The following is a 27,982-nucleotide window of genomic DNA, read 5'->3' as shown; positions in this document are numbered from 1 at the left end:
TCTCCCTCTCTCTGAAGGAGGTGAAGTACTTCCAGTTCCCTGGAGAGCTGCTGATGAGGATGTTGAAAATGCTAATTTTGCCTCTTGTTGTATCCAGGTAAGAACATTGTGGTCCCTCCCCACACACACATACACACACACACTCAGTACACCCCCAACATCTTGCTCCCCACAAACCGTACACTTTATGGACAAGCGTTACATCACTAAGTGTCTCTTACTATTAGAGTTAAGATGGACTCTCGTCTCTAAATCTGTCATGTGTCATACCTGTCAAAAGCGAGGCATGAATTAGTTTGCTCAGCGGTGAGCTTTAGTGCTATAAGGATGTGGTTGAGAAATAGTAAGGTGTCAGGCTACAACAAAGAGTCAAAGCAGAAACATAAAACTAAACTAAATCTAGAAATATAGCCGTAAGAGGCGATTGCGGGGTCCAAGCACAATTTGATAAGACAGACAGATAGACAAAACATTACAGAAGGTAGAAAGACACACAAAAAATGACATGTTGTGAAGATCAAACATGTAGTCTAACACCGGCTTTTGTGTTGGCCCGTGACTTCTGACAAGTTAATCTTTTCATTGCAACCACATTGCTGGAGTTGTTCACAACGGCCAAACGTTCTATTATTTGTCATTGAGGACTAATGACTTTGGAAAGGACAAGTCTGGATTTGAACCCACAATCTTCCACATGAAAGGCTGATGCTTTACCTACTGAGCCAAACAATGTGCATAGGCTGCCTTGCCTGAGTAGTGGTGGGCCATAGGAGCCCACCTGCCAAATATGGCTGCTGTAGGACTTACGGATTCTGAGCTGCAGACACTTTTAGCGGAGAAAAAGAAAGAAAGAAAGAAAGAAAGAAGAATAATTCCAGCAAATACAATAGGGTTGGACCCCTAATAAACAAGTTGTTCTTATATCACTACTACTACTATTACTTAATATTACAATAATTCCCAATTCTGATGACTTCAATAGACATGATACTGATTGATCTACCATTGCATTGTTGTTCTATGTTGTCTTGTTTCATTTTGTATTGTTTGTGCTGCTATTGGTTTATCTCAGAAGAGAGGTTTTCACTGCGAACTCATGTAAGGTGGAATTAATTGAATTGAATTGAATTGAATTGAATTGAATTGAATTGAATTGAATTGAATTGAATTGAATGAAAGTGAATTGAATTGAATTGAATTGAACTGAATTGAATTGAATTGAATTGGCTTGAATGAAAGTGAATTGAATTGAATTGAATTGCATTGAATTGGCTTGAATGAAAGTGAATTGAATTGAATTGAATTGAATTGAATGAAAGTGAATTGAGTCGAGTCGAGTCGAGTCGAGTCGAGTCGAGTCGAGTCGAATTGAAATCGAATTATCATTGTAAACAAGACAAGAGGAGCCTGCCATGTGCATCACTGGGTTAGTCTCATTACTGCTGTAGTGCTATCCTCCACCTCCATATGAAGTGATTACCGCGGGCCATATGCTGCAGAGATCATTTCTCGCCGGTACACACAGCTGTTAGTGGCAGTGGTTAAGATTTCTTTGAAAATGGAGCTGAAAATAAGGGCTGTTCTTTCCACGTACTCTCGTACCTTGCCTCTTCCGATTAGATGACACATAAAATTTCTAAACACTGTGCCTCCTGTGTGCTGTTTTCATGCTCTGCTGAGAACACAGGGAATTGCATCAGAACAAAAAAATGGCAATGTATCTTGCATTTCTGGGTCCATTTTGTTGTTTGGTCGTGTATTTTTCTTATTCCTATGGATAACTCGCTGATGTGACGGCTGTTAAATAGCATCAACAGTTAACGTCAGGTTTTGGTGTCAGTCCCTCAGAATTAAAGAGCAAATTCTTCTATCAATAGACTTGTCATTTTACGCCGACGTTCATGAATCATACATACCAATATCTCCACCGATAGTAGCCTCAATAGACCAGATGCAATGCAGCCACGGGACATGTTGTGTTGTGAGTAAGGGGCGCGGCCGCGATCATAGACACGGCAGAATGTTCTCGGACTAGTTGGCTAACTAGCAAATATGCCCAAACAAGTTCAAACAACAAGTTCACACCCATTCACTGGGGTTTGTCAAAAGTCATTCTGGGATCATATCGGAATTTCACTAACTGAACTATAAGAAGACAAAGCAGGGAAATTGCAATGCCTCATCACAAAATAACTGCTGGAATGCATTGAACACAGATTGATGATTGTTAGTGGAAGAATATCTGAGGGGGGATTTTTCCTATAATAAGAAATATGAACTGGATGTTCCCGAGAGTTGCTGTGATTTAAAATTTAAATCATTTGACATACAGGGTCATACATTTTTCATATATATATCCTGTAAAATGTATAGAATTTAGCACTCTGGCTGAACATGGCTGTGTGATTAATGTGAAAAGAAACAACATAGATGAGGATTTTTACTGCATCGTAGTTGTTTGCAGATCAAGGAGTAAATAGGAATGTTTATATGAAGTAAACCTGTTGCCCTTTCATGGCTTTGAATGCATTCTTAGAAACGCACAGCCTGCTGGATTCTCCAGTCCGACTATTTTAGGCCCAAAGCCCTTAGTTGCCTACATGAGGTCAGTGATGTACGACACACAAAAACCCTCCCAAAACAAATCATGCAAGCGCACCGGTTACATGCAGGGCGCTTTGTGCAATAAGCTACTTACAGTCTATGCAACAGCAAAGACTGGATGAGAAGTTAATCCTCCCTCCATCCCTCTCTCTCTCCCTCTATCTCTCTCTCTCTCTCCTTCCCTTCCTCCCTCTCTTTCTCTCTCTCTCTCTCCCTCTCTCTCTCTTTCTCTCTCTCTCTCATCCAGTCCGGCTCCTGTCTAGGTTGGTTGGTTGAACAGAAGGGAAAAGACAGTATAGGTATAAGTGTGTGTGCATGTGTGCGCATGGCCAATTCCCCCAGTTGTACACGTACAGAGGAGGAGATCGCCTCAGTCCATGCAAGGTATCCTGCCAAACGTGCGGCACGTGAGGGCGAGGGACGTTAATTACAACTAATCTGAAACGGTGGATGCAGGCAGGGGGGCCGAAAAACCGTCCGGGCTCGGCGCTCCACTCCAGCCTTTTACCTGTGGGACTGTAGGAGCAGTCAGGGCGAACGCTCAACCAGCCTCACAGGCTCCTGTCGAGTCTGTCGGCAGTACACACCGTGCTCCTAGAGCCTGCCTGTGCCTCGATGCAGGCAATAAGGGATAATAAAGGTGGAAGGGATAGGTGGTTGTTTCACCGCCACTGCGCTTTGGACGAGCCGCTATCCACCAACAACCCCCCCCCCACCACCACCACCACCACCACCACCAACAACCCCCACCACCACCACCACCACCACACCACCCCTCCCCCAGAAGCGAACACAGACTTGGATGGCATCCCGCTTCTCTCTCTCTCTCTCTCTCTCTCTCTCTCTCTCTCTCTCTCTCTCTCTCTCTCTCTCTCGGTCTCTCCCTCCTCCTGTGCCCACTGATGAAAACAGAGAGTCTCTAGATTGGGATGCACAGACAGGCTGGCTGACATGGTGCATGGTACAGTAGGGCTTATCTAGGGGTGAATATCCGTCCCAGCCCTATAGCCTGCCTGTCCCCGTTTTTTTTTTTTTTTTTCCCTCCCAGCGCCATCTGCCCACCAGCCAAAGCGGAAACCAGATTATCCCATGAACGCGTCATGCAGAATCAATGGCCACTCCACTTGCTGCCTTCTCCTCCTCCATGTTTCTTTTTTCTTTTCTCTTCTTTTTTTGGATGGGGATTGTAATTGGATTCCTTAAAAGTATTTAAGGAATAAAGATGATCTGACCCTGGGTTTGGGGTTTTGCTGAGACACGGCGTTTGCATATTGATAAAGCTCTTCTTCGCTGGTGCTTTTTGCCAAGATCTGAAGGTCAAAGGTGAAGAGCAGTTTTATGATCTGCAAGCATATGGGCGGTCCAAACAGTAGCAAGAGTGCTATGCTAGTTTTATCTGTATTTGTGTGAAGTCTTGAAGTGTAAATGGGTCTTGACAGTGTGTGATGGCTAATGACGCCATATGAGTGACTATTTTTTAGAATTGTCACTCACTCTGTATTCAGTATGCACTGTATGTCCAACTGAACTTAATTTAATCTCTAACAGTCTCTAAACATGCAGCTTTGAGCTGAAAGTTCAGTCACAGTCAGTGAGGGTCTAGCAAGGTCACATGTTTTAATTAAAAGTCATATTTATGAATACTACTGATGTCAAGCCTGAAACAAGTGTTTTGTCCTCAGAAAATGAACTCTTTCCCTCTGTCTCTCTAGTGTTCACAAGCAGCATGCAGCCCCCATGACTCAATTTTCACTGGATGCCCACTGTTTTAACATTTTAAGGCCACAGTAAGAGCACTTTTTAATCACCAATTTTTGCTAATCAAGCCATGTCATTTGCATTGAGATTGGTCTTGTCTTGACGCTTGTCACTGCCTAATTCCGGCCTTCAGACAGGCACGGGGCAGCAGGAAATTAGGTCTGTCATTCAACTCGTTGCCTGATAATTCCCTGTGCATTTTGCTGAAAGGAGAAAAAAATTGGATTTTTACAAGCTATTCTTCTTGCGGCAGCAGTAATTCACTAATGAATGCAGCAAAAAGGACTTTGATTATGTTTTCCATGCATGCGCCCTTTCTGGATGTCATGGTGACTCGGTGGGCTCGGGCGCCTGCCACGTGTTCATCAAGTCACATTGTGAGGGTCTGGCAGCACCGGGCTGTGCTTCTTACTTACCGCTCCCCATGTTGTTTGTTCGACACGCAGAAACCTCTCCAAAACCATTAGACAGAAAGGGAAACATGAACATGAAGTAAGAACCAATGGGAGTCTTGCAGCATATCCTCTGCTTGTTTTTTTGCTGGTAGCCAGAAACTGCGAGAAGGCCTGTGATTATTTTTAGGGACTTTTGACAAACAAGTTTTCCCTGCAATCATTCAGGCACATCTTAGCATCTGTTGAGTGGCACTAAGACTGCAACAATAAAAGTGGGGAAGAGCTGTGATTCTTCCCTATGACAGATACAAAACAGGCGAAGGTCCTCAGTTATCGCAGCAATGTGTATATGATTTAAACATCCCCACATACAACATGGGTTTTGTGTCATGCTTGTAGCTTTCAATTTCACCATGTGATTGTCTCTTTTTTGTTCGCTGGCATTTTTGCTTTTTCCATGCCTGGTTTGTCTATTACTCTTAATAAATGCTGTTGTTGTTGTTTGCTTGCTCTGGGGAGCGCGGCCTTGGCATCTGAGGACAATGCCTGTTGGTTTATTTATGGTCAGCTCCGCAGGTCAGGCATTGAATTTGGGTGAACATGATGTTGTACAGAGAATTGGTTTTCTTAATCCTAGCAGGCAGATACACAGGCAGACAGACATGGTACAGTAGGGCAGAGAGGGGCTATATCCCTTCCTGACCGACCGCTATTAAACATAAATATAGCCCAGCCCAGAGAGCTCATTAAATCTCTATAAAACTAATATTTTAGTGGCTCTGTATATAGTTCAACCACACATTTTCGCAAGATTGGAGCAGGGTTCGCCAAGGCTGTTGATGGATCATGTAACACTGATGTAGGCAGTCGTGACCTTCATGTGATATGGTTGCATTATTTCTACCATGGCAATGACAGCTGGCTGACGACAACTGTATAAAGCACTGCCAAATGTCTATGACTAGAGCCTCTGAGTAGATTTCATTAATTATTGACATAGCTTGACATGCATTTGATGCCTTTTTCCAAAATGATACTGGCTTTTTTCCACAAACAACATATACAGCATATTAATCTTCAGTAAGCTGGTAAGGTTCTTCCTCTACCAACACCTCTGTCCCAAGGCTGTTTTAACTCATGGGGTGTCAAGGGATTGGCATTTTGCTGCCTTTTAAAAAAGCCTTAAAGGCAGAGCTCTTAACCTAAAAAAGGAGAGGCCTGCTCCCACCTAGATAAGATATTTCATGTAGTTTTCAATTCATTATGGAAAAGGTTTACGGAACTGCACTGGATCCCTGCTATATTCTTGTGGCACCTGTGTTACCACCATTATAAATGGTCACCATTAGATGGACACCATTAGATGTCAAAGGTTCTTGTTTTGATTTGCTTTTCACCCCTACTGTATATATGAAACCCAAGTGTTACATCTAGAGGCTATAAATGATCCTGGCACCTCAAACAGTGAAACTGGCACGAAGTAGAACAATATTGAGTTAGTGGATGTGCTCTACAGAAGCTGATCTGGGCTGCTCAAACAAATGTCACAGTGTTATTAATATATACCAAGGAACCACGGCCTCCTCTTTTTCATCTGAAGGAGGGATTACGGTAATGCTCTTGCTCAACGAAGGTGCAGCAGGGAAGGACTGTAAGCCCCATATGGTCCAAAAATCAGATCTGCTGTACGTGTTTGCCTCCCACACGATCCAGGCCGCTTCACATGGCAGGCGAGGCACTGTAATCCCACCTGGACTCTCTCTCTCTCTCTCTCTCTCTCTCTCTCTCTGTCTGTGACATGCATACAGAGAAATGACTGCCTCTCTCTCCTATGTATGGGTGGACCATGTCGCTGTTTCAGAAATAATGAATTGGACCTTCAAAAACAGACCTACTTTTTCAGCGCAAGCATCTCTAATTTAAGATTAAAGCTTCTCCTTTCCATACACTGCACATTACAGCTAGGCTTTACATCTTCAATCAATATAGCATGTACAGTATATAGCCTCTTTACTGTTGCTCAGGGCATTTTACACCTGCTAATCGATTAAATATTGTATTAAAAATCAGTGATCTATTTTACTGATGGTGAAACCTGACTGGAATAGATGCACAGCCTCCAGTCGATGCAGATCCATAGCATTGACTCTCTTCTATCAAACAGACAGAGGGTGTAAGGGAGTTCTATATGATATTATAGAGCATATACTGTCATCTTAATATCCACTAGGGGATAATATCCACTTGACTTGCCCCTGCCTGGTGGTCAGATGGTCTTTTTTTTTTTTTTCACATCAATCAATCGGTGTGATTCCAAACAAAATGCCCTCTTTTTTCAGTTCAAATCAAGAATATTATTTATCCCACATGGGGGGATTTAATGTGACAGAGGCAAGAAATCAGCATAAGGCAGGATTTTATGATGGATAGTTTACAAAAAAAAAAACAGCGTTGGTGGGTAGTTTCCATTAGAGAGATGTTTGAATGTGTTATTATGTTCTGTGTGTGTGGAAGGAGAAGAGGTCAGCTAAATCTATGGCATAACAAATAGTTGATTTTTTTTAATTTCCTGGTTGCAGTGTTTCTGGGTTGTAGGTTTTCTAAAGCGCTGTGGTGTCATTTCCCTTGTGTGTTTAGAAAAAAAAATCTGGCCTATGATAATACAATACTGTAGAAACTGTTTGTCTGCCATTTCCCAGAATATCGATGTTCTGTTATGCCGCCACTCTACCTCTGCCGCTTGACTTTGGACTGATGTGTTTCCACAGAGCGCTCTGCTTCTCCCGCTGGAGGTCATGTAATCCTCTGTGGCCGGCGCAGGGCAAGCCCCTTAGTTATCACTGCTGCGGTGCCAGTTGTTGTCCGATATATCCAAGCGCGCAAGATTTATTCACACAAAGCTGTCTATCTCTTATTCTAATTCCAGTCACAACACAACACACCACCCCACTCCAGCAAAAATAAACAGAGGAAGGTGAAACTCCATTAGCAGCAGAAATTTCCAGCGCATGTCTGTTAATGGAATGGGACAAGTCCAGGATAGATGGAATATGAAATTATAATGCAATGGTCTGGATATCAATCTCTGTGCATCCTCATTTGTTTTCCTCACAACCTTGAGAAATCCTTGAATGAGAATTCAGATCATGTTGGTTTAAATTGCCCACTGTGGTTCATCAAGTACACTTGCCTTGTTTGCATGCTCATTGTACAATCCTTGGCTGCTCTCTAATAGTCCTGTCTGTGCATCCCAATGCCAAATACCCTCCATCCAGACGTAAACTTACTGGTAACTATTCAAACGGCAATTACACCTTGTGGTTATTTATGGGGGTGGAATAAAGTACTATGGCTAAATAAAAATGATAAATGGTCAGCTGACTTGGAATAAATCTTGGCCACTTGGAAATGGTGAATGAATAAACCAGCAGCATCTGCACCGAATAGGGAAGTCCTTCAGATTACCTTTCAAGAAGTGTGAGATTATCAAAGCCCTACTCTATACCAGAGGCTACATTTCATGCTGGCTGTACATACTGAACAGAGTTCTCCAGGTTCCATTATTCTTCTGAGATCCACATGTAAAAGATGTGACCACCATATCAGAATGTGGTAATCAAGAGGTGTAACCTTTCACATGAGTAATGTGATGTTTCAGACTGAACTGTCCTCTGGAGGGCTGTAGAGGAGGAGCCTCAAGAGCTCTCTGTTAAAGGTCAGCACTTATAGAAATAGAAAAATCTACAAGCTTCCCTGCAGGGAAGCATCAATAAAACTACCAGGAAATGAGAGAGACCAGGCCAGCTCAAATTGATTGGGTGTGTGCTTTTGAAAAGCTGACTTGGTTTAGATCTACTCAAGCCTGAGACAATCTGAACCATACATGGACATCTCAGTATTTAGCCACTAACCCACCCTGCTGTCTTAATAGTTATGGGCAATTGTGGAGCAGTGCTTGATTATTATTATTACTAGTAGTAGGGGTAGTAGTAGTAATAATAGTACCAGTAGAAGGAGCACAAGTAGTAGTAGTAGTAGTAGTAGTAGTAGTAGTAGTAGTAGTAGTAGAAGTGGCAGTTGTAGTATTAGTTAAGCTTTGGACTCAGTTACCAGATATTAATTCAAAATTTCATTCAGAATGGTATAGTTACATTAGAGGGAACATTTTATCTAGCTGGCTTCCTAATTGGATGGACATGAGAGGCTTGTCAATTGACATGGGCTGCTTTTTGAACGCTTACTTTATCAGGCAAGTTGACGTTCACACTTTTATTCAGCGATGGCCTACTTGCAGGGGGATGAATGGTTACATCAAGTCACATATTCAATCCAACCCAGATTTTCCCAGATGATGCAGGGATTCAAGCCAGTGGCCTTTTGTACACTAGCTGACTTCTTGTGAATGTGCATAATGCTCAGATTGTTCCGTGTCTTGCCTAGATTCCCAGCTCATTTCATTGTAATGGCACCATTGCCAGTGGGGCAGCCTGTCACTTATGCACTTAACACCTGCTACTCTCATGTGGTGATTAGCCTACATGCTTAGCTGGCCTTTCTACCAGGCAAATGCAAAGCATTTGACGCTGTCAAAGGTGAAACACCTGCCTTGACATTACTGATTGAGGTGCAGCCAGAAGTGCAACAGGGCTGACAGTTTCAGCCCAAATAGAGCAGAGCAACAATGATTTTCTGCCCCTAGAAGCGGATGCGGGAATTAATTCAAAAAATGTCGAAATTAAGTACAGGATTAATGCTATTCACTATATAGAAGTCATATAACCATGTTTCCAGCTCAAAAATGTGATTTAGTGCTGATTCGCTCTTTAAGCTGTCTCATCCCCTATGTGAGTGTGCAGGACTCACAGGAGATGGAAACTCTCAAGCCTGGCGATGTGGGATGAAGGGAGGGATGGTGGGTTGAGGGTAAAAAGAGAGTGGATTCAGCAACCACATCCAGACACTTGTCAAGCCAAGCCAGATTACACTTTGGACAGGGAGCAAATCTTGTCACCCCAGCTCAAGAGATAGAGTAAGATGTCCCTCTTTCTCTCTCTCTCTCTCTCTCTCTCTCTCTCTCTCTCTCTCTCCCTATCACTGCCTATTTTCACTGGCTTCACCTTCCTGCCATGCCAATATTTCAACATCTTGCTGTTTTTTCCATAGCGGCTGAAAAAGCGTACAGTAACTTGTTTGAAGAAATCAAAGGGAATGCCACACAACCTTCCTGGGAAAAATCTGAACTGGAGATTCAGAGCTGTCCATTTGAATGTAAATTACAGTTGTGTAAGAGAGAGACAGTGTGAGACAGAGGGAGAGACAGAGACTAAGAAAGACAAAGGACAGTGAAAGACAGAAAAGCTTAGAGATGCTGCTTCGATGGAGCATTTTCACTCACTGTTTGATGCCGTCTGCCCTTTCTAATGAGAAACATTTTCTCAGTGTCACAGATTGCCTTATCTGAGACAGCTGTGGCCGTATCTTATATAAAGGGCTTCTCCAGTTTAGTAACAGGTTTACTGAGCTTTACTTAAGAAGCCGCCATCTTCTATGGCAGTGCTTTATGATCTGAAGCTCGCTTTGAAGCCGGTGTGTGATTTTAGACCGGGGAAAAGTTGTGTTTATCCTGGCATGACATCTCTATATATACACAATGTGAATATAGATCAAGATGAATCATTAACTTCACAACGCTTCCCTCTCTATGTCTCACCTCTTTTCTCATTGGTAGTGAAATGCTTGAATGATTACTTTGATCTTTTGAATCTTTTGAATCTTTTGAATTATTTTTATTCACCAGCCACTTGTCACAGCATGGTGACTCACTCGCTTGCTTGATTTCAAGGAGAATTTCTAACAATCCAATTTTATGGCAGATAAAGGAAAACCAGGGGAACTTTTCTTGTATAATGTGACGTGCCTGGTGAAGAAAAAGAAAAGATTAAAATTCAAAATGTCAAGGGATCCCTTTGAACTATACATGCATCTTCAAGAGTATCTAGAGAAACTAAGCTAAGGGTTAGTGGAGGCAGTGATGATGGCAGCTCTAGTGACCTTACTGTAAATTAAAGGTCCATTGGCCAATGGATTGGCTGTCAATGACAGCCAATGAGCTGTGTTTATGGTAAAGCACCATATTGGTAGGAAATGCATCAAAGATAGGAAGAGAGAAAAAAAACAAAAAACAACACCCATCATAACTGTCACATAAAACAGTTACACTGTCACATAAAACTGCCATTAGATGGATGCTTTTACATACATGTTTTGGTCAAGCCTTAACCCTGCAGCCGAGTGCCATACTCTACATATTGTAACACAGGACTATTATATACTGAACACAAAACTCAACACACAAAAGCTTGTTCATCTTCTCAGGGGTGGGACTGTGACCCCAGGGTGACGGGGTCACTGGCAGGGCAGCGAGGCATTATCCAGGGCGGGGAGACCCCGCCTCCACTCATTGTGATCAGTTCATCAGTTTTCAGACAGCAAATCTACTGCTGTAATCTCATAGTTTGTCTCATAGTTCTCTTATCTGCAGTCACGTAACAAACATTGCTGATGTGGCATTACTGTTTTAATTGTGTTTTCTGTTGCCTTCTACAAACTAGTAGCCTTTTTATATTGTCTCCTTGTTACTTCTTCTGATGATGATGATGATGTTTTTTTTTCCACCCCTTTGTCTGAGTTTCCAAACAAAAGGCATTTTGCCTCTTAGTCCATCATTGTAAACAACAATTTGTTCTTAATTGATTTGTCTGTTTAAATAAAGGCTAAAAAAAATGCTTTGGAATCCATAACGCAATAATCCATTTGTTTACCTCAGTGCTGCACCAGCACACGAAAAGCCCTCCACCGGTGAACCTACTGGTGTATTTTAATGCCAATTTCAATGACATATTTCTTCTTTCCACTGATGTTTTGAGTGCAGATGAATACTAACCGAATAAAGGTGAACATCCGCAATAGCATCCCAGTTCAGTCATTGTCTTTTTGCTTGGAAGCTGAGGGAAACTCGTGAGGGAAAGTTTTTCCCTTCCAGTCGCTCCAACAGTGGCATGAGGTTCTCCTTGTAATGATTCATAACACGAATATCCCTCTGTCTGTCTGTCTGTCTTGTCTCCCTACTCTTCCTGTCTCTGATGTCTCTCTCTGATGTCTGTTTCCACACATCAGTTTGATGTCGGGCCTGGCCGCCCTGGATGCCAAGTGCTCCAGCCGCCTGGGCATCATGACCATCTCCTACTACCTCTGGACCACCTTTGTCGCCGTGGTAGTCGGCATCGTCATGGTATCCATCATCCACCCGGGCGGCGCTGCTCAGAAAGAGGACTCTGAGGACAGCGGGAAGCCAATCATGAGCTCCGCTGACGCCCTGCTGGATCTCATTCGGTAAGGGACCGCAGACACTTTTCTCTCTTTACACGCTCATTGTAAACTCAGAGTGAGGTCTGGTGAAACTTTAAGCGTCCCTGCTGTGGGGAACTGGGTAGGTAGCACAGATGTGAGTTCTGCGAGCAAGGTTATTCCCTTTATTTCTTTCTCTCTCTCTGCCTCTCTTACACACACATGTATACAGAGACACATGCACACACGTACACAACTCACATGCATGCACATTCTTGGGAATTCATCACACCTGCTTGCCCAAAACTAGCAAAGAATATGAAATATGAAAAGCCCTTGGACACTGGTATATAATAACTTTTCTTTTGATATAGACTCTCAAACAGTCACTCTTCATTGTTTGGCTTTCAAGCAATTCCTCTCTGTTATTCAACAACACAAGGGCTACAAGTTGTGAGCAGGGGTGAAAGATGTCTACCAAAATATTCTATTACCCTAGAAGTAAAATTACTGATGTAAAGTAGCTCACTTAAAATGTACTCAGAGTAAAAGTTAGTGAATTACATTAAAATTGAAGACAGAATATCAAAGATGAAGAGGCCAGGTGAACATATGGTGCGTAATTGGCAGGTTATGCGCTCAGCTATTGACAGAAGGAATCTACTACTGCACTATCAGTTGTTTTTTCTTTCTATAAATGCACTGTTGATATTGCTCATGGTTTGATAGACCATGCTGAGCTTTCTAAAAATATGGTTATGAAATTCATGTTATTATTTAAGTTGTGATTAAACCAATAACAGTAATGTTATGCTGATCAATGTTTCTCTTGCTACTAGCTATCCAATTAGCTAGCAAGGCTAGCAAAATAGCTAGACAACAACCAGGCAAATGCAAGCTAGCATAACTGTAGCTGGATTGAAGGCTTTTTGGCTAAAGTTAATTAAGCTGCTATCATGGATAAATCTAAGCTTTTACTGTTAAACTTAGATAACTTAATGTTTCCTCCTCGTGCTTGCGAAGGTTTGAAGCACATGGCCAGTTTCTGATACTTATGGAGAGCCTACATTGTAGCCTACTCTGTAATGGATTAAAATGTCGTGAAGTACAAAACTTCAGTGAAAACATACCTAAGTAAAGAGTAAAATTACTGACTTAAAAAATACAAGTACACCAAAAAGCTCAATTAGCTACAGTATTGAGGGTAAATGTAATTCGCTACACCCACCTTTGGCTGTGAATGAGATAAAGAAATCTACAAAATCTTCACTAGGCTACACTTTAATTTGAATACAGGCGTTTTGACCTCAGTACCGTAATTTAAAGTGACCTTATAAGGCCTGTGGTATAAATGTCTCTGTCCTTGAGCTACGCGTGCTGCGTCATGAGGTCTGGAGGGGGACTGCTCCATAAATCCTCGGGCCTCGTGTGCCAGTGGGTTATTGAGCTAAGCTAATTAGTGCTGCTGAAGGGTGGGATTGGTGTGGCGAGGTGAACCTGGGTCAGTGCAAGACAGAGAAACACGACGGCGAGGCCCGAGAGCCAGTGTGTCAGTGTGACAATCGGTCAGTGGGCTAATGTCAGCAGCCCAGCTATACAGCCCTGTTCAGAGAAGAGAGTTTTTCTTGATGCCATTTTATCACAAATGCACAATGAACTGTGAAAGATTGTCTAACTTGGCCCAGTGGTGTATTTCATTGATAGATACTTGTTTATCTGTTTAACAGATAATCATGTTTTCAGCTTCTTTTGAAATCTGTATCTTTTTGAAAACGTATGAGCGCTGAATACGTTTCAATAGCAGAAAAACAAATCATGCTGGGAATAAATTGCATTTGAACGATTCCCTTGCAATCAGAACTGGAAAAGAGGAAAAAATAGACTCTGCCCAAGCTCATGAAATCCACCTCCGTACTGATCATGTGGCAGCGGTGAAGCGGCGTCGTTCATGGGCTCTGTGCATGTGTTTGTGCCTGCGTGTGTGTGTGTTTGTGCCTGCGTGTGTGTTTGTGCCTGCATGTGTTTGTGTGTGTTTGTGTGTTTTACAGAGCACAGCTGTGCTTTGGATTTATCTCGCAAAGCTTCTTTAGAGTCCTCATCTATCATGCCGGCGTATATGTGTGCACTTACAAATGTGCCTGACTGCCTATACTCATGTCTGTGTGTATGTGGGTGTGTGTGTGTGTGTGTGTGTATGAGTGAGTGCGGGTGTGTTAAGCATAATGAGTACAGTATGTATGAATGTGTGCATGCTTGGATTCAATTAGGGGCATTGGGGTCAGTGTCCACTTCTGATCCACAGAGAGTGGTTTATTAGCCCGCTTTGCTCTCTGTCTTAGATACAGGATAGACTGACTAAGTGGCTAAGTGGTCAAATCCATGTAGAATACACACTGACTACTGTCCATTGGCTTTTTACGCAGTTGTGAAACGCATTTTCAGCATTTTTACAATTTATATATCACACTGCATTATACCATTTTGTTGTATATATTTGCCATATGTCTTTATGGTAAATCTGTCATGCTTTATTATAATAAAATACATCTCTCTCTGCATCTCTAAAATGTCCCTTGAAATTTGATTGTGTGATGATCTCCGATGACATTTGGGATTTACAGCCAATGCCAGTGCAATGCAGATTTTCCAGGGATTACTTCCCTTTGATAGATATTCAACTGTGTAAAGAGCATGCTAGATTTTCTTCTCTGAAACCCGCAGGTTACATTACATGGACAGGCAACAGTCTGCATAACAGAGACCCAATGCCTGCTAGTGCACACAATACCTTTGACCAAATGCATTCCCAAGTATTTACTTGGGAATGCAAATTTTGTTTATTCTACAAAATTCTATGGAATATTCTGGAAAACAAAAATATACACTTACATTATACAGATTTTTTAAAAATCAGTCCAGTCAAATGGCACCCTCTCTTTTTTGTCATTAATTGATCATTTCAGCAGCATCAACTCCCTTGTGTACTTGATGGTACTTGAGTCTTGTTTTTGTTATGCTGCAAGCCTGTATCATCCTGATCCTATTTGAGAATTCAACTTTCCTAAGAAGTTTACTATTTGAGAATTCAACTTTCCTAAAAAAAAGTTTACTATTTGAGAATTCAACTTTCCAGGCATTAAAACAGGCACGAAGCTAACAATTCTGCCTTTTTGGCAATTTTAAACATTTCGCTATATATTATATATCTAATTTAGACCTGCCATCCACACACAGTGAAGAGGGAGGCTATAATGAGTCTTTACTTTCCATCTCAAAGACGTCATTCTTAGTCTCTTGCCATGCGCGGACAAGCTTTCCATTCACACCCTGTTCCTGAGGGATGCTGGCCATGCTCACTCTCAGTTTACCTCCTTTTGCATCCACTCTTCCACTCCAAATCTACTTCCTCTCTTCCATTCATTCCACCCTCATGCCCTAACTCTACCCTTCCTCTTCAGGTTTCATCCCCCTCTTCTTTTCTTCCTGAACACCTGCTGCAGATGCTCTTAATGACCAAAGCACTCAGCATGGGTTGTGATGAGATATGTTGGCCTTTTATGGAAGTAACGGATGTTTTGTGCAGATTTTCACAAGGCCAAGATCAATGCAGAATAAACATCTTTTACACTGAATGTACACAAACGGATGCTTAAGTACACAGTACACAGATGAGGTGAATCCTTTATAGCTAAAAGACACTATCCCTTAAGTTTATTTATTTATATAGCACAATTTATACATAGACTGCAACTCAAAGTGCTTTAGAGTTAGAGAAGGATTTTGAAGCTTTGAGACAAACTGAGATGTGCATTGTGCAAAAGAGGCTGCAACTCAATATTAGGAAGATGTCCCTACTATTTTGTACATTTGTCTGTTTTTAAGTGTTGAAAACTAGCCAGTGCCTTGACCCAGTTTGGCTTGCAATTTCTCACTCCTGGTGCTGTCATTTGTCCCTTTGTGGCCATGAACATGAGTGTCTTGTGGTCTCCAAATAATGAAAGGAAGAATTCAGTTATCAAAGCCAACTCAGATGCATTTGGCAAGCAGAGATAAGTGCAGCTCCTCCTCCTATAGCTTTTATGCAAAAAGGTCCAGCCACAGCATGCCAGAGTATAAAGCGTTATTGTCTCTCAGATACAAAATGTCTAATCCCTGCAGGTCTCAAGCCTGACACCTTCCTTCACAGTGAATGATGGACAGTTAATCTTAATGTCACTAGTCATGTCCACTCTTTTTGGGGGTTTTTTATAACACATTTTGACCTAGCATTGCATGTACTGCTCTGTGAGTAGGAGGTAGTAGCCTTATGTTTTTTTTATTAAAACAGTCTGAAAGGTTTTTTCATCTAATCCTTCATAATATCAGTATGATAGCTGCTTCCATCTTCCCACCTGCCATCCAAAGAAGGACTTTAACATTTCTCCATTTTTTCTTCCACAGCAACATGTTCCCGGCCAACTTGGTCCAAGCTACTTTTCAGCAGGTAAGCAGAAGTTTAGGTTTTGTCTTATGTAGTGTAGTTGAAATGTAACATGCGCCATTTCACAACCAAAATGGGAAAACATGTTCAAAATACAAACAAACAATACCAATGTTTTGGACTTTTGGAGAGAATAAAAATCTTTGGTTCTTTGCTTCAAATGAACTGTGGATTAAAATACTATAACTAAGTCAAATCTGTGGCTCTTATTCTACTATTCCACCTCTTGGATGCATTAGCCAGCACAAAACTCTTCATAATCATAAAGATGTCTGTTTTACATTCCACTGTTTTCTCCATATTCCCTTCACTGATGAATAGTGAAAACTACTGGGTCACATAAATCCCTTAGAAACAAAGATGATAAATAACTCACACTATATTCTGCTAGTCTGCCATTTAAATGCCAACAGCCATGTGAGAATCTGCTGCTCTGAACACCTTTGTTCCCAACTGTGCTGATGTGAGGGCCTCGCTGTGTTTTGTTTCTAAGTATCGTACCCAGAGCATCCCGGTGCCCAGGCCCAAGCCGACGGTCGCCCAGCTCCTGGATGAGACCACGACACGGAGGGTCTTCATCTACGGCATCCAGGACGACAACGGCACCGACATCCAGAACTTCTCCCTTGATCTCACGCCACCGCCTGATGTCATCATGCAAACGTCGCCGGGCACCAGCGAAGGCATGAACGTCCTGGGGATTGTCATTTTCTCCGCCACCATGGGTAAGTGGCTGGCTCGGATCCCACACACACACACACAGTTAGTACACACACCATGCACAAAATACATATAATTGCAAAGAAACCCCCTTGGCACACTCACCTGTGTTTTAGTAGCCCATTTTAAATGTGTTGTGCTCCCACAAGGAAGGCAGAGATACAAAAAAGAGAGATACTCTGCTTTTTATTTACTCTGTTGAATACTTTGTTCTAGGTGTATGATTTATTTCAGTATTCATGTGCTACGCTGACTGTTAAAATGTTTTTCAACAGACAATAGCACCTTATGTTCCTTTCTGTTCAATGCAGGGATAATGCTGGGTAGAATGGGGCCCAATGGAAGCGCTTTGGTCAACTTCTGCCAGAGTTTGAATGAGGCTGTTTTGAAGATTGTCGCCATTGTCATCTGGTAAGAGTTGTAACTTGGAAGTGAACAGCACCATCAAACATCTGGACTTTTATATTTTCCTGTCTTGAACAAGTAAATACACTTGTAAGATGTTTTAGGAGGGTAGAGTAATAATTTTACAGTCTTGCATTCACAATTTAATCTGCTACTGGTGACATGGAGCAAATGTCTAGCCTAAACTACACTAGTCATTTCTGATTTTTCCAAGTTTTTATGATTTTTCCTAAATGTATTTTAGAACTTCCTTGCTTGCTTATTGTTACTACTCAGAGGGTTTGTTACTGCATTCATGATTAGTAGTGAGCTGCCTTAGTAGATGCACCATAATTGTTGAAACTGGACAATGTGAAGAGGAATAACAACCGTCTGAAAAAACCAGATGCACAGCTGTCGATTACTGAACATGCAACCTTCCTTCCTTCCTTCCTTCCCTCACAGGTACTTCCCCTTTGGGATCGTGTTCCTGGTGGCCGGTAAGATCTTGGAGATGGACGACCCAACGGCCATGGGGAAGAAGCTGGGCTTTTATGCCATCACGGTGGTAATGGGGTTGGTACTGCACGGCCTCTTCATCCTCCCAGCCATGTACTTCTTCATCACCAAGAAGAGCCCCATCGTGTACATCAGGGGCATCCTGCAGGCCCTGCTCATCTCCCTGGCCACCTCCTCCAGGTAAAAGCACAGGCTCCAACGGTCCAGTTCCCACTTCTGCAATTAAAGTCTGCATCAGGGGATTAATTTTCCTCTTGGAGCCTCTGTATCGCCAAAAGCAGCCAAAGGAGCATAAAGGTTACTATATCCCTATGGTCAACACTCATTTAAATAAAAAGGAATAACAGCCAAGGAGAGAGATACAAGGGAGAATATATGTCCTTGGGCAGAGGACAGGACAATGAAATGAACATTGAATGAGATGAGTGTGTGTGGGATTTCACCCTGACCTTTTCAGTGCCAAACTTCTTAACCTCAGGATTTGATACTGGGTGATATATATTGGTCTTTTCCCACAATTGTAATAACACACCTCCAACATCACAACACTTTCTAGCTCTTCCTAGAATGCTCAGATTCCTAGCATTACCAGTGAGTGTTTATTCAGTCCTTATCGTCTTGTCTTATCCCCATCAAATCCCGTCATGCTGATAATAAGGACTTTTGGGCTGGGAAGTGTTTTGTTCAATAAGGCTGTGACCATTCTTGTAAATACAAAACTATTTGGTGTGCATTAGTTACAGGTAGGCTACTGCTTCATACTTCAGCTATTTGAAGGGTAGAACTTACTGAAAGAAAATTATCCCTGTGCAACTTTCAGGTCTCACCTAATCAATCTGAAATAATACAAATGTAAACATGCCATTCAAAAAATCAATTCATTTTTGGAGTGCAAAAATGTCTTAAAAGCATCTGGAATGTATTTGTCCATTTAAATATTTAGTATATTCACATCTGTTCTTGTAAATGTAAATTAACAACAAAGATGTTTGGAGCATTTTTAACCCATCATAACTCACAATATCAGCTTTTTACTCCAGTTTTATTCTAGCATTACAAATTTCCAGCCTTTAAATATATAAAAGGCATATTTAACTGCCACATACAGTTGGTCCCAAATATTAAAAGGTTTTGACAGTATATTTCACAGTGAAAAAAATGTCCTCCATCTGGATAAATCAACATATTAGCAATGAGATAAACATCAAGGAAAGCTCTTTAATGCCTCTCTTAGTGGTACCTCTATCAAGATGGCCGCTACAGCTGCCTGGAATCATGTCACAAAACCACTTACAGTGACACTACCTGGGTGTGATTGAACTGGTGAAAACATGTCTGTGAATCACAGCACCTGGCAGCGGTGTTTCACAGTATCTAACAGCTGGCTACACCATTATTTCTGTTTCCCCCTGCAGCTCCGCCACTCTGCCTATCACCTTCAAGTGCCTCCTCGAGAACAACCACATCGACAGACGCATCATCCGCTTCGTGCTGCCGGTGGGGGCCACCATCAACATGGACGGCACCGCGCTGTACGAGGCCGTGGCCGCCATCTTCATCGCTCAAGTCAATAACTACGAGCTTGATTTTGGCCAGATCATCACCATCAGGTAAGGGCGCTTACACAGCTAAATTTAGACTGATTAAGGAAAAATGGTCTGCATTTTATTTGATACTGTCCAGAAAAAAAACACCCTTTCCATGTAAACTTTCATTGGTACAGAAGAGTATTAGTAGGTGTATGAGTATATGAGTATGTAGGTGATTTTTTTTTTTAACACAGCCGGGGGAAGGAGGTAAACTCAGAAGTTTGCCAGAAAAACCTCAGAAATTTGCGAGAAAAACCTCAGAATTTCTCATTAAATTCACAAATTTCAGAGTTTTTATCTTGCAAATGTCTGACTTTAATCTCAGAATTTCTGTGTTTTCTCAGAATATTACCCCCCTTCCCCCGGCTGCGGAAAAAAAAATAATTCACCTACAATGGCCCTAATATTCTTTCTTACATTAGCATCCAATCAGTTTAGGCAGGTCAAAGAAAGAGGTGGGCCTGGCTCAAACAGGTAACTTGGGATGATAGTAACAGTCAGGGGGTCAAAGATGAATACAAACTGTTTACAGTCATCCTTTTCCTGGTTTTATTTCTTGACCCCTTTTGCAAATGTCTATGAGGGAGACAAAGTGCTTAACTGCAAGTGAAGGGGAAAGGTTTCAGTAGTTTTTACAACTTTATTGAGCTTACTGAGTTTTGGATGGCTTACATGTGTAAAGCACAAGACTTTAATTGATTGACTTCAACAACTGCGTGTGGACTCACACAGACTTACACTTTATCCCATCATCTCTCAGCAAATGAGAATGAGAAAATGAGAAAAACCCTCCCTAAGTGTGTCAATGAGCAATTTTCATTTGGTCCAAAATGGTGCGAGCATGGTGGCGTTTGGAGTGCAACATGGGAATTAATCTAATGTCACACATTTAGTTTAATTCTGAATTAATAAAAACAACATTATGGGATTTACCAGATACACATATATGTAAATGTCACACAGATTAAGCGTCATATGACCTTCTTAGTCTGATCTGATTTCTGCTAAATCAGTCTGGATGCCCAGGGGACGCAGGCAGACAGACAGACAGACGGACAGACAGAGAGACAGACAGACAGAGAGAGACAGACAGTAAACAGACAAAAAGACAGACAGTCCCCCACCCCACCACCCATTACCCCATACCTTTCACCCACAGGTAAACAAGACAGCCAAGTCTATGAGAATGGCCTGTTCCACCACTGATTTGATGTCATGTTCTACTGTAATAACATTAAGCAGACCTATCCTCATGGCTGCAGTCTGTGCCCATTCCCTTATAATCCCTTGGCGGTAAAACCCATATGACCTGTATTACTCATCTCCCTTGTCACGCCAGAATTATAATAATTTTTCCCTCTCTCGCCGTCCTGTTTCCCGTGCCGTTTGGCTGCTGACCACAGAGCTGCTCCATCTGCACACACACACACACACAGACACACACACACACACCCCTCCCCTGCAGAGAAACAGTTTGTGCTCCGAGGTCCAAGGTCCCTGACGAAACATCTACTCAATCACGTCCATCCTGAACCGCCTGCTCACTTGTGTGTCCCTGTGTGTGTGTGTGTGTGTGTGTGTGTGTGTGTGTGTGTGTGTGTGTGTGTGTGTGTGTGTGTGCGCGTGGTTCTACTCCCTCTTTCCCCCTTCTTCCACTTCATCCTTTCTCTTTATCCTTCCCTCCAAACTCACTCACCCACTCACACAATTATAGACTTCACGCACAAATGTACACTTCCCCAGCGATCCGAAAGACTGCACAGTATGTTCTACTAGATTATAAAAATAATGCCCCCCCCCTGCACCCCTCTCTCTCTCTCTCTTCCTTTCAGCATTACTGCCACTGCAGCCAGTATCGGTGCAGCTGGAATCCCACAGGCTGGACTTGTAACCATGGTGATCGTGCTGACCTCTGTGGGCCTGCCCACTGATGACATCACTCTCATCATTGCTGTTGATTGGGCCTTGTAAGTAACAGCCTGCTGATTAAACTTGTCATCAGGCACAATTTGACGTATAATTGAACAGAATGAAAGTCACCAGGAATCCAGGAAGTGGTTATTAAATTTAAGTACAGTACATTTTAATCTATAGCTTGTTAGCATGAGTGTATATACAGATGCCAAGTAATTAGCAAAATATATGGCGATGCAGATTTACAAAGGCGTACATCCTCCATGTTTTCAGAATAAGTGTGGGCTCATATCTTGGATTAGCTTTTGCACAGTTATGCCAGTGTTTTGCAGAAAGCTGAACATTTCAGTCACCCAAATGGCCTCCATTACTAAGGATTTCAATTTTGTCCTCCAGGGATCGATTCAGGACCATGGTCAACGTGATGGGAGACGCCTTGGCCACAGGAATCATGGCTCATATCTGTAGAAAAGACTTTGTCAAGGAGGGGGAGCAGGTGGGAGCTTAAAAGGCCAAATGAAAGTGTTTAGAGGTTGAAAAAACACTCATTGTTGACTCCAGGTTTACTTGCATTGTGTACGGGAAAGGTTTTTTCTTTATCTGATAACAAGATAGACAAGTGTTCTGTGTATAGGGATTGAATAATTGTTCATAATAATCTTCACTTGAATGCAGAAAGCACTTTCAGTGCAGTAGATTTAAGATGTCAAATCGTTTTGTCAGTGTGAACAGCAGGCCTTTTGCACAATAATTGGCTAGTGGGACAAAAACCTATTATCTGCTAAACAGCTTACTTGAAATAAAAGATTTATTATGGTTAAAAATTGATTTTAGAGCGCAATTCATCAGGATAAGTGGTTAAAATCAGTGTTTGTCATCACTAGAGAACTCCAGTGAATGCATGCTGGCAAATTTGTCAGTAGTGAGCATATTGTTCACTAATGAATGTTGATACAAAGGCTTTGGTGGAAATGTTTTCCATTGCATCATTTGGAGTCCAAGCTCAAAATTATTCTGATGATAGTAAACATGCATCCAAACAGCAGGAGCTTACTTTTAATATTTTATATTCGTCATCTTTGTGCCCCCCAGGTGCCTCTAATCTGCGAGACCAAGCCCATGATAAGCATCCAGCAGATGATGACCTACCAGAACCAGAAGAACGGCTGCTACCAGCCCCCTCCGCCGGGCGGCAAGCAGGACCACCTCTCCCCGGACGTGGCTCGCCTGATCCAGCTGGAGGAGGGGGTCCGGCCGACGGAGAAGAAGAAACACCCTCACACCTCTCACCACAAGAGAGAGCACAGGGACAAGGACCACTGTTCCATCGATATGAACGGGCTGGAGACTAATGTATAAAATAAATAAAACAATCTGCCCCGACAACAGCTATGGGCGCGTCCTCAGCTGCAGGGTGGGCGGGACAGGGGGGCGAACCGGAGGGTTGAGGTGATCAAGCGCACACACTTTCCGTCCGAGAAGGGGAGCGGTCCAGAGCGGACGGACGCAGGACGGCCCAGGACGAAAAAAGACGATTTTCTACATAACCTAAATAATGACCCACGTTTGATTGTGTGTGTTTGTGTGTGTACATATTTTATCAGAGATGTATTATGTGGCTGACAGACATTAAACACGTCGAGAAGGAGGAAAAAAGGCAATGTTTGGCGGGGAATTGGACGTGTGTGTGTGTGTGCACGGGACGTCACAGCTTCAGTTTTTCTCTCTGAGGCTTCGCAAACATCCTCCCACATCTGTGAGGCGGCCCGTCTCTAAGGAGTGGATAATGGAGAACACAGTATCTAATGTCAAATAGAACTAAAGGCGCCTGTCCCTCAGTGGACTGTGGGGAAAAAACACAGAGAGCATCCACTCATATCTCTTTTTATTCATTATGATCTGTTATTGTATGTTTTTATCATAACTTTTTGTTTAATTTCTTTTTTTTTTGTCAGTTCTTCTCTTCTGAAACATCATGAGACTGAGACAAAATGTTGCCTGAGATCCATCATTCTTTGGACACAGGCATTTTTCCAATAGATTCACTCAGTCAGTAATGAGGGAGTGAAGTAAACTTTGTTGGGCACAATATAGAGGCCAGCTGGGACAAAACAAGATATGACAATATCACAAGAAAAGAGCAGAGATGTTCAAACTGAAACCTTTCTGCAGAAAGTCTATTAACAAACACACACACACACACACACACACACACAGGTATTTGATTCAACAAAGGAATGTCTCAGATTTTGAGGTTAAGCAATGGGATTCTTTTTGCTTTCCCAATTCTATCTTGCATTCAGATTTTCTACAAGTGAAACTAATCTAAATCTTGAACTTCACTTCTACATACTTTTCCCTGCACTTCTCTGCCTTGTTGTCCTCGGTCTACTAAGTGGGTACTCTGCCTCATACTGTACCTACTGCATGGTTATTGCCAGTATGAAAGCAAAGAGATACGTGTTTGCCCTCGTGTTGAACATTGAAGTTATGTCAAGTTGTCTTTGCACCCCATTGTATTCCCTCTTTGCCTTAAATGACCAAAGGAGAAGCATTCGGGAGCAGTGTGTTATGGGTGTTCGCCAAAAACGACCGAGACAACCACAAGCCGCCGCAAAGTCAAAAACAACTGGAGACAACAATCACCAGGTCACACTCTGAACTCTGTCCATATGTATATTATATATATGCTGTATATGTATTTATTTCAAAAGTCAAAAATGTAGATTTTACTACCATGACAGTATGTTTTCAAGAGCTGCCATTCTGTCTTTGTAATGAAAAGGAACATTTCATTGTAGTCCAATTTTATGAAAATGTACCCTCTCTGTAAAAAAAAAAACAAAAAAAATCAAAGAATGAAAAATATATTGTGAAGACAAAGATAAGCATACAGTATAGTAGTTTGTGTTGAGTTCTTGAGTTTTTTCTCACTGAAGCTTTGATGATATTCCTCTTGCTCAAATATCAAAAAGGCTTATAAGTTTGTTTCAGTCTGAACTGCAGTTAAGGCACAAGCTGTGATATTCTCATGCATCTTCCCTCCTGGGGGCAAACAGAAGGTGTTAAAAATTTGAACAAAAGAGGCCGTACATGAACCCAACTGTACTTTTCCACTTGAGCATAATAGTTTTTATTGCCACATGAATAAAGCCCTCTAGGGATGTAAATGAAAGCTACCTGAAAAGCTGTTGATGGATCCAACTGATTAAGATAAGTAAGCAAGATTACTGGAGAGTCCAAGCGTCCTTAAGAATTTAATCAGATGGCTTATTAGAATTTCACTTTGGTAAAATCTCTATAATCAGAATGAAGCTGAGACTGTCAATACATATTTTCAAGGACAGCAACACATCAAGGAAAAAGGTCTTCCCTTACTCTCCTCACTCTAAGCCTTAATGTCCATGTGGGAAGAAAAAAACATCCTAATGGTATATGTTGTCGTGCTGCACTCAAAGAATCCTTTGATGAGGCTGTAGTAGTTTCAAATCAAATGCACCAACTGAACTGGTAGGTGCCTCTGAGTAACAGGAGCAGCCTTGGAGCGAGCAAACAGGGGAGCAAACATCAGAGGAACACCATCACCACGGCAACCTGGGTGAACGAATTATAGGAAATGTGTGCAATTGTCAACCCACTGACTGAATGATCAGGAGAAATGGCTAAAATGAACAGAATGTAGGAAGAGCACATTTACTGAACTGTACAAGGTTATTGCATGTTTCAACAGTTTCAACAGTAATTTGCCTGACAGGTATACATGCAGTTTAAGGTCAGAGTACATTGGAAAAAATCTGTGTAATATCAGCAGGTAGGACTTCACTACCTTGTTAAATGGTTCCTCAGTCAATGCCAGAAATTTGAATGTGAAGTTTTGCTGCTTCTGGATTTTCTCTTCACTTTACCAGTAAATATATATGTTTTAACCTTTATTTATCCAGCGAAGGTTGCCTGAACAGGTGTGCTCTTTTTCAGCAACACCCTGCTTCACATTCATTACACACACATTCACACTTGGGAGCTGCCCAGTACAACCATAGTCTTCTAGTGTTGGCCACTAAGCAGCTGAACTGGAGAAACTTAATTTGCATTAACAACATCTTGAATAATACTGGAAATAACCCTGGTAGAATAGAATAGACTGTATTAATGATCTTCCAAAGGTAAAATAAGTGAAGTTTTAGATATTTCATGTGCTTAAATGTCAAAAGGAAAAGTACATCTTCTGTATAGTGACCTTTTATTTATATATATAGGAAATTATATAGCAAACTATGTTATGCATCAGGAAACAAAGTGCGTAAACACACTCAGCCAGTCTCCGCCTATGCGAAGAAATGGGATGTCCAGCGAGAGTGAATAGGAGTGTGTGTCTGTGATAATGCATCAGCCATCGCTACTGTGATTGCAAAGCATTTGATGCTGCCAAAGGTGAAAAAACCTTGTCTACAGCTTTAAAAAAAACACATATAGGGCTGATACGCTCTTTTCAGAAGTGGTTTTAGCCACAATGGCACCTCCTACCATTGCTGACAAATCCTAACAATGTCTGCCTTCAATATGAAGCCAACACACTGAGGCAAGTGCCCTGTGGGACAGACTGACTCAGGAGTGGAACAGACAGGTCAATACATGGTGATTTTATTGATTTTATAGACAGACTGTACGTATACAGCTTTTGATGAAAAGGTTGAGCATTCAGCATGTTTCTTCTGTAAACTTTACGGCTAAAGCAGAAGTTTTTGGACTTTTAAGTAGTTTGCCTTAGATGTGCAGAGAATAGAGCACTTCTTCCCCGTTGTTCAAATGTCAGAGCTCGGCAAGACTATGAAGAGTTGTTGGGCTGCATTCAAAATACCCAAAGTATACAACTTTTCCTTCACTTCACAGGAGGACTTTGGACCAATATTATTCATGAGGGAACAGGCTGGGCTTCCAACCCAAGGACGTTTGAACGTGGCGGCCCACTGAAGATCCTCCGCTAACGGCAGTCTGCCTCACATGACCTCCCCTCCTCCCACCCCACCCTCTCCCTCCTCCCGCTCTGCTGGTTAGAAGCCATAAGTCCACTGTGCAGCGGGACAGGCCAGCCATGCGGCTCGTGCAGCTGCTAAATGTCACCAGTTGGCATGACTGCGGTGGATAGGAGCGATTAGGAGCACAGGCTGGATCTGGCAGAAGGTGCAGGCTGGTCGGGGCGGGGGTGGGGCGGGGGTGGGGGAGGCCAACAGGGACAGGTCTGGATCAACTGAAAAAATAAATGGACAAATGGAGGAAAAAAAATAAAACTGGAGAAAGAGGGAAGTAGGGCAGAACGGGTGAAACAACAGCAACAAAAGAGGAAATCACTCAAATCATCCGGCATGCTGAGGTCCATTTGTTTGAATTATAAAGAGCAGAGAGCCAGTTACAAGCTTACCACTTGGGAGGGGATGGGGGAATAACGCATGTTGTTTTTCATTAACTGCACTGATGTGGTACTAGTTTATTATTTCATTAGGATTAGAACAAAACAAAGGTATGGCAGCTTTATTCCAAGCAAAAGGAAACCTTAATTTGAAAATGGGCAGTTACTTTTAAAGTACAGCGCACTCTGCCACAGGCCAGTTCACACATTGCAGTTTAACACCTGGAAAATGGGCAGAAAAGGGGGCGACTCCAGCCAAACCACAAAACCATTTTCTAGAAGCCTAACCCCCTAGTGGCAAGCATAAGAAGAGGCATTTGAGCAGCCTAATGTCCCGCCATAATCACCATGATACATTAAATATAACCGGTTATTTCTATGTCAACATGCTTGTCTTCATATAACACATGGGTGGTATCAATATGAAGCCTGTAAGTAGCATTAAGGAGTTACAGTAGTTTCAAGAAAATCAAATCAAAATCAAACTTTCCTTATTAATATGCACATTTATGTAGCAAGGTGCCCCAAAATCTAACCAGATCATCTCTATAGGGGGAACCTGTGGTGTAAGTCTGACATTTCTATCATGTATTGTTTTTGAATTATTGTGTCCAGAAGAAGTGTCTACACACACACAGACAGCCTGACTATGCACCATGGTATATGAATTTCCAATATAAAAACCACATGCACTGGCTCACACTGTACAATGCCTGTTGCATAAAAATGTGGTGTGGCCTTGACTTTTTGTTATGAACACCGAGGGACCCAAACACAGGACACAGACAGAGTGGTGTTGGTAAGAAAAAAGGTTTTATTGTAAGGGAGGATCTGGATGAGGGGCTGATGGCAGGGAATGGGAATC

The 27,982-nt window shown here is 42.1% G+C and overlaps 1 protein-coding gene across 2 annotated transcripts in view; it reads left to right on the top strand.

Moving 5' to 3' along the window:
- The window catches only part of slc1a7a (solute carrier family 1 member 7a), a 29,271-nt gene extending 6,202 nt beyond the window's left edge, over nucleotides 1-23,069 (top strand). Inside the window, exons 2-11 of one of the 2 annotated variants that reach the window (XM_071516372.1) lie at nucleotides 18-97; nucleotides 11,934-12,149; nucleotides 16,545-16,587; nucleotides 17,078-17,309; nucleotides 17,616-17,715; nucleotides 18,154-18,387; nucleotides 19,623-19,817; nucleotides 21,629-21,763; nucleotides 22,107-22,206; nucleotides 22,803-23,069. In XM_071516372.1, coding sequence (XP_071372473.1) covers nucleotides 18-97; nucleotides 11,934-12,149; nucleotides 16,545-16,587; nucleotides 17,078-17,309; nucleotides 17,616-17,715; nucleotides 18,154-18,387; nucleotides 19,623-19,817; nucleotides 21,629-21,763; nucleotides 22,107-22,206; nucleotides 22,803-23,069 — 1,602 coding nt within the window. Of the gene's footprint in view, nucleotides 1-17; nucleotides 98-11,933; nucleotides 12,150-16,544; nucleotides 16,598-17,006; nucleotides 17,310-17,615; nucleotides 17,716-18,153; nucleotides 18,388-19,622; nucleotides 19,818-21,628; nucleotides 21,764-22,106; nucleotides 22,207-22,802 lie in introns of both variants that reach the window. The other variant, XM_071516371.1, reaches the window with a different exon arrangement.
- Nucleotides 23,070-27,982: the final 4,913 nt, after the last annotated feature.

This window comes from Centroberyx affinis, unplaced genomic scaffold (assembly GCF_046629955.1).
Source record: "Centroberyx affinis isolate AG114_WGS23_722 - 3 ecotype Tasmania unplaced genomic scaffold, CSIRO-AGI_Caff_v1 ptg000400l_1, whole genome shotgun sequence".
NCBI lineage: Eukaryota > Metazoa > Chordata > Actinopteri > Beryciformes > Berycidae > Centroberyx > Centroberyx affinis.
Note: the sequence above shows the minus strand (reverse complement) of the source record. Positions and strands in the feature narration are given on the sequence as shown.